The 16,396-nt window shown below is 36.2% G+C and overlaps 1 protein-coding gene across 3 annotated transcripts; it reads left to right on the top strand.

Moving 5' to 3' along the window:
* Positions 1-246: 246 nt before the first annotated feature.
* LRIT3 (leucine rich repeat, Ig-like and transmembrane domains 3) lies at positions 247-15,162 on the top strand. 3 transcript variants are annotated; one of them, XM_087935965.1, is made up of 4 exons: positions 247-468; positions 4,437-4,912; positions 6,407-6,712; positions 13,670-15,162. In XM_087935965.1, the coding sequence occupies exons 1-4, from the start codon at positions 353-355 to the stop codon at positions 14,719-14,721; spliced, it is 1,950 nt and encodes a 649-aa protein (XP_087792091.1). In that variant the 5' UTR covers positions 247-352; the 3' UTR covers positions 14,722-15,162. The 3 variants fall into 3 exon arrangements, with proteins under 3 accessions (XP_087792091.1, XP_026553634.2, XP_087792092.1); XM_087935966.1 differs by lacking the exon at positions 247-468 and adding an exon at positions 2,202-2,652; XM_026697849.2 differs by lacking the exon at positions 6,407-6,712.
* Positions 15,163-16,396: the final 1,234 nt, after the last annotated feature.

Here is a 16,396-nt window from a genome sequence, read left to right on the forward strand (position 1 = left end):
TGGGATTTTAGAGCAATAATCATACTCACTAGGTCGGTGTTAATTTCAAATTACACTAGCAATTTTTACAAATTGTAGTGTCTAACTTCTTTTTTCTAGCAGTCTTGTTTTCAAAATGGATATAATTTTACTAATAATGCATTCCCCCTTTGACACAATAAAGAACTAGTGATGTCAAATGAGCATTTGCAGAGTACCTTTAAAGGTTAAGTAATTGCAGATCTCAGATAATCCAGGGTAATCTGCTCTGACTAAATGGAAGCTACATGCACAAGTTTGGCATCCAAGATTGATTTGTCTAGGAATAAAAGATCTTCGATTTTGGATTTACCTACCATTTTGGAAAGAAACCATGTATCTGTTCGCTGCTATTTGTGTCACAATCAGCATTTTGGAAGAAGTGGATAGTTTCTGCCCTTCTCAATGCAGCTGCACTTACCATGGCATGAGTGATGGAACCAGAACAAGGTATTTTTTTCCCTTGATTTTTCAAGTAGGTGTTATACTTCTAAGATTCCTATCCTTTTCAAATAACAACAAAAAATGTTAATGAAATTTTAAGGAGAGATTTGTATCTTTGGAAGACTGTTTTAAAATCTGGTGTAATCATGGATTATGTATCCCATCAAATTGGGTGAAACTAGTTGGCTAGAGGTACACACAACTACACACATGCTCATACACACACTGTGGTGTGTGGAAACTGAAATTCTAATCAAACTGGGCATAGTACTTATGCCATGCTTAGCATCTATTCATGCCAACGTACCCAGTTCATGAAAAGTGAGATTCCTTATCTTATCTTATCTTGTCTGTACTTTTAATGTTATGATGAAACTGTGTTTCCTAGATACCTTCCATTACACTATATGCTAAAATATTGTGTAAAAGTTTACAGCCTTTTGCTCTATTACCTTATGAAAATTGCTTTATTTTCTTTTAAAGAGAGAAGTAAGCACACTAGCTACCCAATGGGATTCAAATAATGAGAAGGTTTCAAAGCTGTATCTGCATTATGTGGAAATTAAACCTTTTCTTGATTAAAAAAAAGGATAATAAATAAAATGATTCAAAGTGAATAGGGCAATAAGCTTACAAGCCTTATTAATTCCTTCACATGCCCGATATGAGAGATAATGAGCAAGTTTCTTCATAGTACTGATGTTACATGCTCATGTAATTTAAAATGAAAATAAGTTTTGACATATGCTATATTTAAAATAATACAATGAAAGATTCTCCTTTAAAAAGCAACAACAAAAGTATTTTGCAAAAATGTCATGTTTTCTGTTTGAGATAGTATCAGATTAGGAATGAGGTAATTCCTTTGATGATTTAGCAATAATCATATCTATTGATTTAACCTGTTTAAAGGGTTGTAATGATGTGCCGGGAGAGAGAAATATATCTGAATGCCATCATTGCAAGTTCTTTGAAGGAGAGTTTAGGAATAATTCAATGTAATAATATCTGGGTGAAGTATATTTTAAGTCCACTTTTATTTGAGAATTGTCCTTTATTCTGTCACTTCTTCATTCAGGCTGTCATATTTTATTTCACTATGCTTAATCCTGAAGTGGTACAATTCTTACATGTGCATTAATTTTCTTAATAATTTAAGGCCCCATTTATTTACCATACATTTCAGGTAAATTATATATGGATACATGAAAGGTGTTTGATACGGATAATACCTTATTCCTGCTACTGAAAAGTAGCAACCCTTTTAAAATTATCGTGTTACAGAAAAAATTCAGTAGACAAAACAGTTACTTTTCATGATTATATAAAACATCTTTGGACATACATTCCCACCATGCCATCACTCTGCTAAACAACTAAGTCCCACAACACTATCAAACTATTTACTAGGATGGTATTACTATTATTCTTCTCATCCTTCCTATTACCTACCTCCTCCTACTTTTGACTATAACCTTGTTGCTTGTAGCTTTATGAATTATATTGTTTATTTAATTTCCTAATATGATTTGATTGTTTATTTACTATCCTATGACGGTCACTAAGTGTTGTATCTTATGATTCTTGATGAATGTATTTTTTATATACACTGAGGGCTTATGCACCGAAAACAAATTCCTTGTGTATCACACTTGGCCAGTAAAGAATTCTGCTATTCTATTCTATTCTATTCTATTCTATTCTATTCTATTCTATTCTATTCTATTCTATTCTATTCTACTCTACTCTACTCTACTCTACTCTACTCTACTCTACTCTATTTGAAAGAAGGTTTATCCAAAAGAGCCTTCCCAAACAGGAAACCCTGGATGACCAGCGAAGTCCAGACTCTGATCAGGGCCCGTGACTTGGCTTTCAGAGCAGGTGACACCTCACAGTACAGCACTGCCAGAGCTGAGATGAGAAGGGGCATCAAACATGCTAAGGAGATGTATAGGAGGAAGGTTGAGGGCCACTTTACTGACAGTGGCCCATGGCAGATGTGGAGGGGGATAAAGGCCCTGACCAACTATAAAGGCCAGGGCCCAACAAACAGCGAGAGCAGTAGCACTCTGGCAGAGGAGCTAAACAGCTAAACAGCTTTTTCGACGCTTTGAGACCACCAAGAACCTGGACATACTGCCTCATGAGGACCACAACGCTGCACCTCTTTCTCTTCAGGTGCATGAGGTGAGAAAAATACTGAGAGCAGTAAATCCCAGGAAAGCTGCTGGGCCTGATGGCATTCCTGGTGCAGTAATTAAAGTGTGTGCTGACCAGTTGGCAGAAATGCTTACAGAGCTGTTCAATCTATCTTTAACACATGGCATCTTCCCACAATGCCTGAAGGCTGAAACCATCATCTCCGTTCCCAAAATAACAAATATAAACACTCTCAATGATTATAGGCCCATAGCATTAACAAGCTCCATTATGAAGGTTTTTGAGCGACTAGTTTCACAACACATCAGAGACTGCCTCCCGCCCTCCTTTGATCAACATCAGTTTGCTTATAGAGCAAACCGATCTACAGAGCATGCTGTGGCCATCACACTTCATAGAGCACTGAGTCATCTGGAGAACAAACAGAGCTATGTGAGGATGCTCTTTGTGGACTACAGCTCTGCATTTAACACTATCATCCCAGATATACTAGTAACCAAACTGTATAATCTGCAGGTCCCCACCCCCATGTGTTCCTGGATTAAGAACTTTTTGACAAACAGACCACAGTCTGTTAGACTTGGCCCCCACCTTTCTTCCACTATTACACTCAGTACTGGTTCCCCCCAAGGTTGTGTCTTGAGCCCCCTGCTATATGCCTTGTACACCTTTGACTGCTCACCAAGCCACGCAACAAACACCATCATAAAGTTTCTGGACGATATGACCGTGATTGGTCTAATCTCCAGAGAGGATGAGACGGCATATAGGGCAGAAGTAGAGAACCTGTCTATCTGGCGTTCACAGAACAATCTGTCACTGAATGTCCATAAAACCAAAGAACTGATTATGGAGTTCAGGAGACATGATGGGACCACACCCCACTCATCATCAATGGAAAACGAGTGGAAATTGTCCCTACAATCAGATTCCTTGGCATCCATATTTCAGCTGACATCTCCTGGTCCCCTAACACCAAGGCCATAGTGAAGAAGGCTCAGCAGCGGCAGCACTTCCTGTGGGTTCTCAGGAAGAACAATCTGGATAAGAAGCTGTTGCTGGCTTTCTATAAAGCCACTGTGGAGAGCACTCTGACATACTGTCTGGATGTGTGGTATACAGGCTCCACAGTTGAGGAGAGGAAAACTGTACAGAGGGTGATAAACACAGTTCAAAAGATCATTGGTTGCCCTCTGCCCTCCCTGGAAGACTTAGCCAGGTCCCGCTGCCAAAGCAGAATCAAGGCCATCATAGAAGACCCCTCACACCCTGGCAATTATCTGTTTGACCTGCTGGCATCTGGACGGCGTTTTATGTCAATAAAATCCCACACCACTAGACTAACAAATAATTTCTTTCCCTGGGCCATCTGAACTGCAAATAAACACGAAGTCACTACCTCATTAAGATGTGAAAAGATGTGAAATCTAAATACCCCATTTAGATGTATAATAACAGATTAAAGTACGATCCATCTCTTGTGTATTATACTCGGCTAAGCCTTACAGTCAATGTTGGATGTATATTTTGTGTATATTTGTAGATATTGTACTCTCAAATTGCAAATGGAGACATGGGTACTCTATCTTTCTTATCTTCATTTTTAAGTGCTTTGGTTTTATTGTATTGAGAACAGTTGCTGGGGTGCATCCACAGTTCTGTTGTACTTGTACAATGACAATAAAGTTCTTCTAATTCTAGTGAACACAGCTGGATTGATTTGTTAGTGGGACCGCAGTTTATTTTTTAAAATACATTGTGAAAACCTATATGACCGTAGCCACTTCTCTTTGGTTTTTGTTTTTTATTAGAACTGTGCTTTGTAATGATCCGGATATGTTTGAAATCCCTATGAATATTCCCGTGGACTCTGTAAAACTCCGGGTAGAAAAGACAGTCATAAGAAAAATTCCAGCTGATGCTTTTTATTACCTGGTGGACCTCAAATATCTATGGCTTACTTACAATTCTATCACCAACATTGATAGCAGAAGCTTTTATAACTTAAAGCAGCTACATGAATTGCGTCTGGATGGCAATTTGTTGTTGCGTTTCCCTTGGCAGTCATTGGCTGAAATGTCCAATCTACGAACTCTGGATTTACACAATAACAAAATGACCAGTATTCCAGTTGAGGCCGGCAGATACCTGAGAAATCTCACTTACTTAGATATATCTAGTAACAAACTAACCACCTTGCCCTCAGACCTCATGGATATCTGGCTTCCTTTTTCTGAAACAAAAGTACTCAGGATTACAGATCCCCTGGTGCACAGGGTCATATTAGGTAAGCATGAACATGTTGATTTCTTTCTTTGAATTGTATCTTCTGAGAGAATTCCGAATTAGTCCATAGTATGAACTCAAATACTGTGATTAATCAGCTTCACAGTAGCTCAGGGGTGTCAAACTCGTGGCCTGTGCGCTGTATGCGTCATGTGCTGGCGACACCGATCTCTGGTTTAGAAAAGGAGGAAGAAGTCACAATATGTCACGTGATGACAACTTAACGATGAGTTTGACACCCTTGCAGTTAGCTAACCAACTATTATTCTCATACTGAACAATTTATTTATTTATTTATTTATTTTATTTATTTGTCAATTGTTTACGAGATAAGTAAAAGTGTATACATAATTATGAATACATGAAATGAGTACATATAAGAAAAATAAAAGAAACAATAGGACAGGGACGGTAGGCACGTTGGTGCGCTTATGCACGCCCCCTACAGACCTCTTAGGAAAGGGGTGAGGTCAATAGTAGACAGTCTAAGGTTAAAGTTTTTGGGGTTTGGGGAAGAAACTACAGAGTCGGGTAGAGTATTCCAGACATTGACCACTCTGTTGCTAAAGTCGTATTTCCTGCAATCAAGCTTGGTGCGGTTAACCTTGAGTTTGTATCTGTTGTGTGCTCTTGTGTTGTTATGGTTGAAGCTGAAGTATTCATTGACAGGTAGGACATTGCAATGTATGATTTTATATACCATGCTTAAATCAGACCGAAGACGGCGTAATTCAAGGTTTTCTAGTTCTAGAATTTCAAGTCTGGTGGCATAAGGTATTCTACAACGAGTAGAGGAGTGGAGAACTCTTCTTGTGAAATATTTCTGGACTTTCTCAATTGTGATAATATCAGATACGTAATGTGGGTTCCAGACTGATGAGCTGTATTTGAGTATTGGTCTAGCAAATGTTTTGTATGCTCTAGTTAGTAGTGTGATATTACCAGAGAAAAAGCTACGTAAGATTAGGTTAACAACTCTTAATGTCTTTTTGGCTATGTAGTTGCAGTGGGCTCTAGCACTTAGATCATTAGTGGTGAGTATTCCAAGGTCCTTTACAGAGCTTGGATCATCAACAAGATCTTGACTATTCAGCTTGTATTTTATTTTCGGATTTTTTTTGCCAATATGTAAGACAGAGCATTTATTTGTTGAGATTTGAAGTTGCCATTTGTTTGACCATTCTGATACACAGTCAAGATCTTTTTGAAGGGTAGCAGTATTGTCTGTGGTATTGAACAGCTTTACATCATCAGCGAAAAGAACGCAGTTGCTCTTAATATGATCACAGAGGTCATTTATGTAGAGTATGATGAGAGTTGGTCCTAGAACACTGCCTTGGGGGACACCACTATTGACAGGTACCTCATACTGTCCCATAATTTGCCAAATCATTTACCTCAAGCTGGAAACTGAGAAAGGAAATCCAAATGTCTTATGCTAATCTAATTGTACGTTTGCTGACAGTATTATGGCTAATTATTTTTCCCTGTTAAGGTCTGCAGGATAATCCATGGTACTGTGATTGTCGTATTTCCAAGCTGATTGAATTTTCCAAAACTGGGGCTAGTGCTCTTATACTCCTGGACCCTTTGGTGGCTTGCAATGGGCCTGAAAGCTTGGCTGGGATCTTGTTTCAAAGAGCAGAATTGGAACAGTGTTTGAAGCCATCAGTAATGACTTCAGCTACAAAGATTACATCACCTCTAGGAAGCAATGTACTTTTACGCTGTGATGCCACTGGATATCCCACGCCACAACTCACCTGGCTTAGATCAAATAACAGACCAGTGAACTATACAGGTACAGCGAATTTAAAAATTCACCCTGCTGTGAAATACCAAGATGTGTTAAAATGATGGTTTAATGTTTCACAGGTTCAGTTCTCTGCTTATGAATTGAAATGGGGAAAAAGACTGCTGCTTTAAATTTACTCATAGAAATAAAAATACACATTTAATCAATATACTGTACTGAGTTTTAGAAATTGAAAAACCTTTAGAAAACAGTTTCTTTTCACTTGAGTTAAAACATTTGAAAAGAAGGCTACATGATATTCTGATGAAAATCTAGAAGCTAAGTGGTAATGTATTTTCAAACCACACAATTTTCTGTATGAAATTCTCTCAAGGATATATTTTTAAAAAAATTGAAATAGTAGTGTTAAATGTCCTTCAGCATAAATAAAAATAGAAATGTATACAATCTATAAGAATGTACAACCATCCTTTATTCTACAGCCATGCATGAACTAAGTTGCAGTATTGTCCAATTTGCCAGACTTTACAAACCATAACTTAGATTGAATTGGACCTTATATCTTTGAATTGGTTTTTGAGATTAATAGTGGTACATTGTGTTCAAATATGAGTTAAATAGGAGTTAGTTCTTATTTGCCTAGAAATTGGAAGGTGTAAATGTTCTCTATTGATCCTAACATTTTTCAGTCAATGCAAATTATATGAGTTTAGTTTATTGATTAGCCCATAGGCCATCTCAAAGTGCAGAGTTCCAAACACAAATTATTACTAAAATCCGATAAAAATAATTTAAAATGAGATTGGAATAAAGTACAATTTATAATAAAATTGGAATATAATAAAATTTACAATGAAATTGGAATATAATACAGTAATATAATATATAAGTAAATAAAATAAAATTATATTTCAGTATTAGTCCTACAGTCTACCCAATTGGTCCCACATATGCTGATCGCAACCAAACCATTTTGCTCAAGTTTGGAACTCTGCACTTTGATTTGGCCTATGGTCTAATCAATAAACAAAACTCAATAAACTAAACTCAGTAACTGCAGCAAGAATGAATTGAATATTTGTGATAAGGCTTTTGATTCATAGAGAATTCATAGAATCATCAGCTGGAAGAGAGCATAGAAATAATATAGTCCAATTCCAGCTCAAGGAAGAATCCACTGGAGTATCTCTGATAGACCTTTGAAGATTTCTATTTGCCACATCGTGTGACAATCCTGCTTGTTCCTAACAAAAAGGTCCTAAAGATTCGATATTATTCTCTTAGACCTCTTCCCATGGGCTCTAGCAGGATTTTGATTTCTGGTGTCTTTCTTCAATATATTTACATTTTCAAAATTCAGTTATGCAGTACCATCTGCACTGCTGAATCACAGCTCTATTAATTTGCTTCATAAAACTGATTTTTGGCAATAATTTTTTTCTACTTCTAGAGATATAAAATAATACCCCCTTCTCTCTCTCAAGAGAGAGAGAGAGAGAGATAAAGATAGAGACATACATAGATATTATCAAGTACCATAGCATGATGGGAAAATAAAATATGTCTTGGCACAGATGGCTATGACATTCAAATATCCTGTTACAAAACATTTGTCTTCTTAAAAATATGTAAATATCTGTCTGTGTTTATGGAAATTACATTCCCAAACATATGCATTTAGAGAAGAAGATCCTGCATAGAATTATATTCTAAGGACCTCTATAGAAGATGTTTGTATTTTTTAAAAAATAATTTATAGGAATGCTAGACTGGACCTGGACTGATATACATCCTGAAGTATATACTGTTATTACCTTTTCTTCTAGCTTGCAACATAGCATCACATCTCACAAAGAATTCTAAAATTGGTTTTCATCTTCAAAGAGGGGTATAATAGCTTTTTTTGGCTTTATCTCCAACCAGTTCTTGAAAAGAAAACAAAATATAACCCTCTTCTCATTTTACAGTGGTCTTTTCCAAATGAAGTCTGAACTTAATGCATGGTATGCTAGATCTGAATATGATTATTTTCAATGAATGGGAGGGAAATCTATTTTTATGAGCCATAGAAATAAAAGGAATAAAGCAAACGAAAGAAAGAGAGGGATGCTATCATTCACTGCCCTCTAGTTGATTACTTGGAAGTTCTATACAACCTTGGGCTTTGGATCTGAGGTGCATTGCCAGGTGCAGGATAGGGGATACATCTGGATGCACTGATAGAGCTGTGCATTTTTGGCAAAAATTGGGAAAAGGTTTTGACTTGCTAACAGTTGGTATGAATGAATATTCACCACCCATCTCCATAAATTATACTTTATAAAGTACAATTTTATAAATTATAAAAGCAACTGAAAACCAGAATATATATTTTTAATAGAAGGATCTAACTTCAGTTTTAGTACCCAAACTAATTCCTGAGCTGAAAATTCTTTATTTCCAAGTATCTTCTTTGCTAAGCTGTATCTCTGAATTCTAATAAAAAACCAAGATATCATTTGTTTCCATCTGCTGTGTGTTCTAGGCTTCCTTTAGACATGAAAACCAATTAGGTGACCTTGAATTAGTTATTGTCCCTGAGTCCTATCCACCTCATAGACATCTTGTGAGGAAAATAGGAAATAGGAGAAATAGATATGACTGCTGCGCTGAATTATATATATATATATATATATATATATTGTTCGTATATTTATCTAGGCAACGTTTCTGGGAAGCCTGAAGATGATGAATGAGACTTCATCAAACGTGCTATATAAATCTTACGGGAGAAACCAACAACCAAAGATCTATATAAATACCTAACCTCAGAAAACAAATATATATATATATATATATATATATATATTTTAAAAAGAAACTTTATTAATTTTACCATTAAAAACAACACATCTACAAAATATATACAGAAAGAAACAGAAAGAAACAGACAGGCCTTGACAGAGACCAGAAAAGAAAGAAAGGAAGGAAATGTGGGAGAAGAGAAGGGAGGATAGGGAAGGGGGGGAGGTAGAACAGGGAAGACAATTAAAATAAAACCATGTCTTTTGTGACGATCTGTAAGATCCTTTCTTCTTCAAATGTGCCGTAGGCAGAACTTTTCGATATCTCTACTTGTGTTGCCCTTGACTAAGATTCTCTTTGGAGTGGTTTATCTTTGGTTTAGCCAATTATACCAAAGATTCCAATTGTTATAATAGGTTGAGGATTCTTTATTTTTTAACGATTGGGTTAATTTGTCCATTTCAGCACATTCTAGAATTTTCTGGATAATCATCTGTTCAGTGGGGGTGGAAGGTAGTTTCCAGCACTGAGCGAACGCCAGTCTGGCCGCAGTTAGAATATGAATTGTCATATACTTCGATTTTTTTGATAATTGTTTATCAAAAATTCCTAGAAGGAAGGACTCTGGTTTGTATTCAATTTGTTCCTTAGTTATCTCCTCCAGCCAATACCTAATTTTTTGCCAAAATTTCTGAGTTTCCTTGCATGACCACCACATATGGAAGAAGGTACCTTCTATGTTTTGGCATTTCCAGCATTTTGGGCTCGTGTTGGGGTGCATTTTCGCCAACCTTGAAGGGGGCAGGTGCCATCTGTAGAACATTTTATATGAATTTTCTTTGTAAGCTGCTGATTTTGTGATCTTGTTCCTATTCCAAATCCTTTCCCATTCTGATAGCGTGATACTCCGTCCCACGTTCCTGCTCCAAGCTATCATATTTCCTTTGACAATCTCTTGTTCTAGTTCTATTTCCAATAACTGTTTGTAAAATTTAGATATATATTTTTTTATTTGGTCCTAATAAAATTTTGTCTAAGATCTACAATTTGTTATAGATTCCAAATTCCTTGATATCTTGTTTATATCTACTGTGAATTTGAAAGTACACCCACTGATCAATTGTGAATCCTCGCTCTTGTAATTCTTGTCATGTTTTCAGTTTTCCTTGTGGGTCTAATAAATCTTTGTATTTAATCATTTTAGTTATATCCAAATTATTAGGGTGTACTATTGCTTCCATTGGGGATAGCCAAATCGGTATTTTTAGATAGTGTTTTTTACGTACTTTTTCCCAATTGGTTAATAGAGAGTCCCTGATAAGATGCCTATGAAAATATGATTGCTTGGGTTTCCCAACTTCCCACAGAAAGGCACGCCACCCTTTCTGCATATCGTGGCCTTCTAGTATAAGGGTTCTTTTATTGGTTCGATTCACCCATTCCTTTAGTAAGTACTCCCATAGTAAGGTATCTGCCATATGGTATATTTCCCAGTTTGGGAGGGCTAATCCTCCTCTGCTCCTCTGTCTTGTAAAGCTTTTACATTGATCCTAGCTTTTTTTCCCTGCCAAATGAATTTTAGTGTTATCTTATTTAATTCTATAAAAAAAATATATTTAATTTGATTGGGATTGTCTGGAATAGATATAGAAATTTTGGGAGTATATTCATCTTAATCGAAGCAATCCTACCCAGTAAAGAGAGCTGCAGCTTGCTCCAGGAATCTAAATCTTTCTTGGCTTGTTGGAGTAATTTGTCATAATTATTTTCCTTAAGTGATTTACTTTGTGGAGTTAGCCATATTCCTAGGTATTTGACTTTTTTTGTCACCTGTATTCCTATCGATACCTCTAACTCTTTATTCTGATCTACTGTTAGGTTTTTGGTCATTAATTTTGTTTTTTTCCTATTAATTTTGAGTCCTGCAACTTCTCCGAATCGTTCTAGTTCTTCTAATAAATTATGTCCTTTTTCTATAGGTTCCTCCAAAAAGAAGACCATATCATCAGCGAACGCTTGTACTTTATACTCTTCTTATTTGATCCTCAATCCTCTAATTCTAGAGTTTTGCCTGATGCATGTCAGGAGTGATTCTAGAGTGAATATGAAGAGCAGAGGAGAGAGAGAGAGCAACCATGTCTAACCCCTTTTTCTATTTTTATTGGACCGGTTTGTTCCCCATTTATTAGAATATTAGCCTGTTGGGTATCATAAATTGTGGTTATAATGTTTTCAAATCTGGTGCCGAGATTCATGTTGTAGATTTTTTGAATTAAAAAATGCCAATTTAGATTGTCAAATGCTTTTTCAGCATCTAAAAACATAAATGCAAATTGTTTCTCCAGATGGGCTTCGTAAAATTCTAAAATGTCTATCACTGTTCTTAAGTTATTCTTGATTTGTCGAAATGGGAGAAATCCATTTTGGTCTTCATGGATATGTGAATTTAAAACTTGTTTTAATCTATTAGCTATAATGGAAGAGAATAGTTTGTAATCTGCGTTCAGGAGTGAGATCAGTCTGCTAATTATTGATATATCTATGGTCTAAATCCTCCTTCGGGATCAGCGAAATTAAGGCTCCCCTCCACGAGTCCGGTATCCTAGCTGCTAAGAGTACCTCGTTAAGTACTTCCAACATCAGTGGTCCAATTTGTTCCATGATTGTTTTATATAATTCTGCCGGTATCCCATCTGGTCCTGGCGATATACTGTTACTTTGCTTCTCTATTGCTGACTTCAATTCAGACCATGTAATATTTTTATTTAGTAATTCTATCCCTTCCTCTCCAATTGCTTTGTCATTCGCTTCCTCTAGGTACTTCCTTATTTTATCCTCGCTGACTTCTTCCTTTTTATATAATTTTCCAAAGTATTTATAGGTGATCTCTTTTTTCCTCTCTATCTCATGTTGCAAATTGCCCATCTCATCCATTAGTTGGTGTATCAGTCTCTTTTCTTTCGCTTTTTTAAGTTTATGGGCTAACCATCTCCCTGGTTTGTTTGCATGCTTAAAATAGATTTGTTTGGTAATTTTCAAGTTTATCTCCAATTTTTCTTGTTCGAGTAGATTCAGTTTGTGTTTGGTTGTTATTAACTGGTTTTGTGTTCTTTGATTTTGGGGATTTTTTTGTAGTTGGGCTTCTAAATCTTTAATTTCTTGTCGTAGGTTGCTTTGTTGAGCATACTTTCTTTTATTTCTCATAGCATTATAGGAAATTGTTGTTCCTCTTATAGTTGCCTTCATTGTGTCCCATATATTTTGTTTCGAGGTTATTTCGTTATTATTTTTCTTTAAGAAACAGTTGAGTTCTTCTTTCAGCTTGTTGATGTATTCTTCTTCGTTTATTAAATGAGTATTTAATGTCCATCTTTTCTTTGGTTTTCTTCTGCCTCTCCAAATTATTTGAATTGGGTTGTGGTCGGCCCATTCATTTGGTAAAATTTTGCTTTCTTTGACTTCATTTACTAATTCACCATTCATCCAGGCCATGTCTTTTCTTGTCCATATTTTATGTGGGTTAGAGAAATAAGTAAATTGTTTATCTTCTGGGTTTAATTTTCTCCAAATATCTACTAGGTTCAGTTCATTCATCATATCCTTACAAGACTTCGGAAATTCTCTTTTTCCTTTTTTATTCTTTACTCGCATTACTATGATCTTTTCGATAGTCAGCAATAGAGTTAAAATCGCCTATCATACAAATGTTGCCTTTTTCAAAGCCTATTATTTTTTGGTGGAGATCTTTAAAGAATTTACCTTGTTCATTGTTTGGGGCATAGATTACTACCAGTAGAAATGTAATACAGTTAATCGAAATTTGTACAACCAGAGTTCTTCCTTCCGGCTGAATTATATTTTTAAAAGGCAAGATCTAAAAACATTATCTTGAAAAGTTAGCAATATCAGAGAAGAAGCACTTCTATCTTTGAGAGAAAAGGAGAGGTGCTTTTTCTAAAATATGCCAATTTAATTGTGCCAAGTTAATGTAAGACTAGAAGAATAACCTAAGAATAACCTAAGAGTAATTTCTGTTTAAAGTGGTATATTTAACAGATTGTGTGGCTAATTGTTGTAGTCAAATTAAAAATAATGGTTCTCCTTTGAAATCTTTGTCTCCCAGCCTCCTAATGCTGTAGCTTCTTTATATTCAGATTCATTCATTTATAAATAATATATATTTGACTGCCATTTATATTGTATTTCTTTCTTTCCCAGTTATTCAAGAAAGTCCAGGGGAAGGTGAAAGATGGTCCATTATTAGTCTGACAGGTATTTCCTACAAAGATGCAGGAGACTACAGATGCAAGGCCAAAAATTTCGCTGGAATGGCAGAAGCTTTTGTTACTCTCACTGTTATTGGTGTTGTTACCACAACAGAACCTTCCCCAAAGTATGGCAAGAAGACAGTAACAGAGCAAGCAAATATTACCCAAGAAGATGTCAAATCAGAATTTTTTAATGCAACGCTTTCTTCTACAATAGCGTCCACAACCACCTCTCTGCCTACAACTATGGCTACCACTGAAAAATTCACAACTGAAAGAGGAACTGACACAAAACAACCTGAGCCCATGCCCAATGACAAAAAGAACAGGAACACAGTTGTTAATGGAAGGAAAAAGCAATTGGATACATCAATCAGTGTAGAGTCAGGAGATGAACAAAATGTTACTCTGAAAAACCTAAGAGTAATTCCTGAAACCAGTGAAAGAGTGACCTTAATGTGGAAAAATATTGATGTCTCTAATAGCTCTGCTTTGACTGTACTCTATTCCAAGTATGGAGAAAAAGATATGGTGTCACTAAATCCAGATCCCACAAAAAAAAAAGTGACAATAGATGGTTTGGAGCCTAGCACAAAGTATATGGCCTGTGTCTGCCCCATAGAGATGCTTCCCACCAAAGACCAGTGCATCATTTTCTCCACGGATGGAATTAGTGTGGAAGATAAATCTTCTATTTCCATTTTGCTAGTAGCTAGCGGGATAGCCTGTTCAGTAGCGATACCCCTCATTTTTTTCTTACTGTATAAAGTTGTGATGCTTCACAGGAAACCAAAGTTGATCAAGGAAGATGAACTTGCAAAAGAGACTTATATCAAATTTGAAACTCTTTCTTTTAGACCACATTCCATGGGAGCAAATGTGGAGATCTGGACTCACCGACACACTGATGAGTCTGAAAGACAATTACTTTGTTCCAGGTCAAGTATGGATTCGCAGATGACCTTCAAAAGTGAAGGTTCTAGGTCAGAGTACTTCTACTAACTGTGGGTTCTGTAGATTAGTAATCTACAGAACCTAGAGTCAGCAGAAGTACTGTGACCTAGAACCTTCACTTTAGATAGAAGCAAAAGAGCTGAGACCCAATACTAGAACAATGACAATCAGAAATCAGTTTCTTCTTGATTAATACTTCGCTATTTAAAAAAAGATTTATGTAAAATACGTATTTTTCGTTCCATGATACTCTCCATGTTTCTTTCAATTATATATTGTTCAGTGCAAAGTACTTATTAATATTTTGTTTAATTAAACTCAAACTCCTGAGTTATGCACGAGTGCAAAGATACAATGGGGCACAACCCAGGATAAGCCATTTCAATTAGGTTGATGCATTAGTGTCATTTTGTATTGTGGTTAAGAGGTTGTATGATTAAAAATATGAGATTCAATTTGGGGAATGCACATAAATATTTATAATGTCAAGGTGTAATTGTGGTTAATCAACCCTAAGCTATATATATGCAGCTAATCAAAGTAAGTCAGTAACTACATCTGGAATAAGTCACATCTAAAATCCACTCAAATCATTTATTCCTCAACCCATGGTATGAGTTTAAGCTAATGATGAATATGCATAAGTAAGATTTGGAACAAAAAAACTAACCTTATATATTGAAATGGTATATGGTTTCCTGCCTAAGCAGAGGGTTGGACTAGAAGACCTCCAAGGTCCCTTCCAACTCTGTTTATCCCATCCCATCCCATCCCATCCCATCCCATCCCATCCCATTCCATTCCATTCCATTCCATTCCATTCCATTCTATTCTATTCTATTCTATTCTATTCTATTCTATTCTGTATAGGTGAGCCAGAGGAACATATTTTGGACTTATCCATTAAGATTAGAAGAGAATATTAAGAACGATCAAAGGAGAGTTTGAAAGGTTAAAGCAAGTAGTATCTTTTTTCAAAGAATCTAGGCCACAGTACAATGGTTCCTCTCCAGTATTTAGCCTTAGTATCTATCTCACGGGTGTCAAACTCACAGAGTCACATTGCTTTTATATAATGTTTTGTGAATTTTTTCCCCTTTATGGAGCTGGGGTGGGTGTGGCCTGCATGTGACATATGCATGAGCCACCAGGTTGACATCCCTGAACTATCTGGTATTCAATGATATATTGCTGTGGATTATAATATTTTCACTTTAGCCATTCTAAATAGTAGTGTTTAATGCATCAGTTCTTGAGCAATGTGAATGAACTGATTAATCGTAAAACTAGTAACATTATCAGCTGTTATTATAGTCAAGGGGCTGTGATATCTCAGCAGTTAAATATGCTGACCTCGTCAACTGGAAAACTGACAGTCCAGTTCAAGACCTGAGTGACCCGTGATGGGATGACCTCTCATTATTGGTCCCAGCTCCTGCCTAGCCAGCAGTTTGAAAGCATGCAAATGCAAGTGGATAAACAGGTACCACTTTGCTGTGAAGGTAACAGTGTTCTGTGTGCATCGGCTTATGGTCATGCTGGCTACATGACCAAAAAAAAAATGTCTATGTGGACCACACTGGCTTCCTCAGCTAAAAAATGGAGATGGGCATGGCCTCCTAGGGTTGGAAATGACTGGACAGGGCAAACATTTACCTTTACCTTCTTATGCTCAATGGCCAAATTTATACATGTTCACATTATGAAGATTACAGATTTGGAA

This window comes from Pseudonaja textilis, chromosome 6 (assembly GCF_049901715.1).
Source record: "Pseudonaja textilis isolate UNSWEBS1 chromosome 6, rPseTex1.2, whole genome shotgun sequence".
NCBI lineage: Eukaryota > Metazoa > Chordata > Lepidosauria > Squamata > Elapidae > Pseudonaja > Pseudonaja textilis.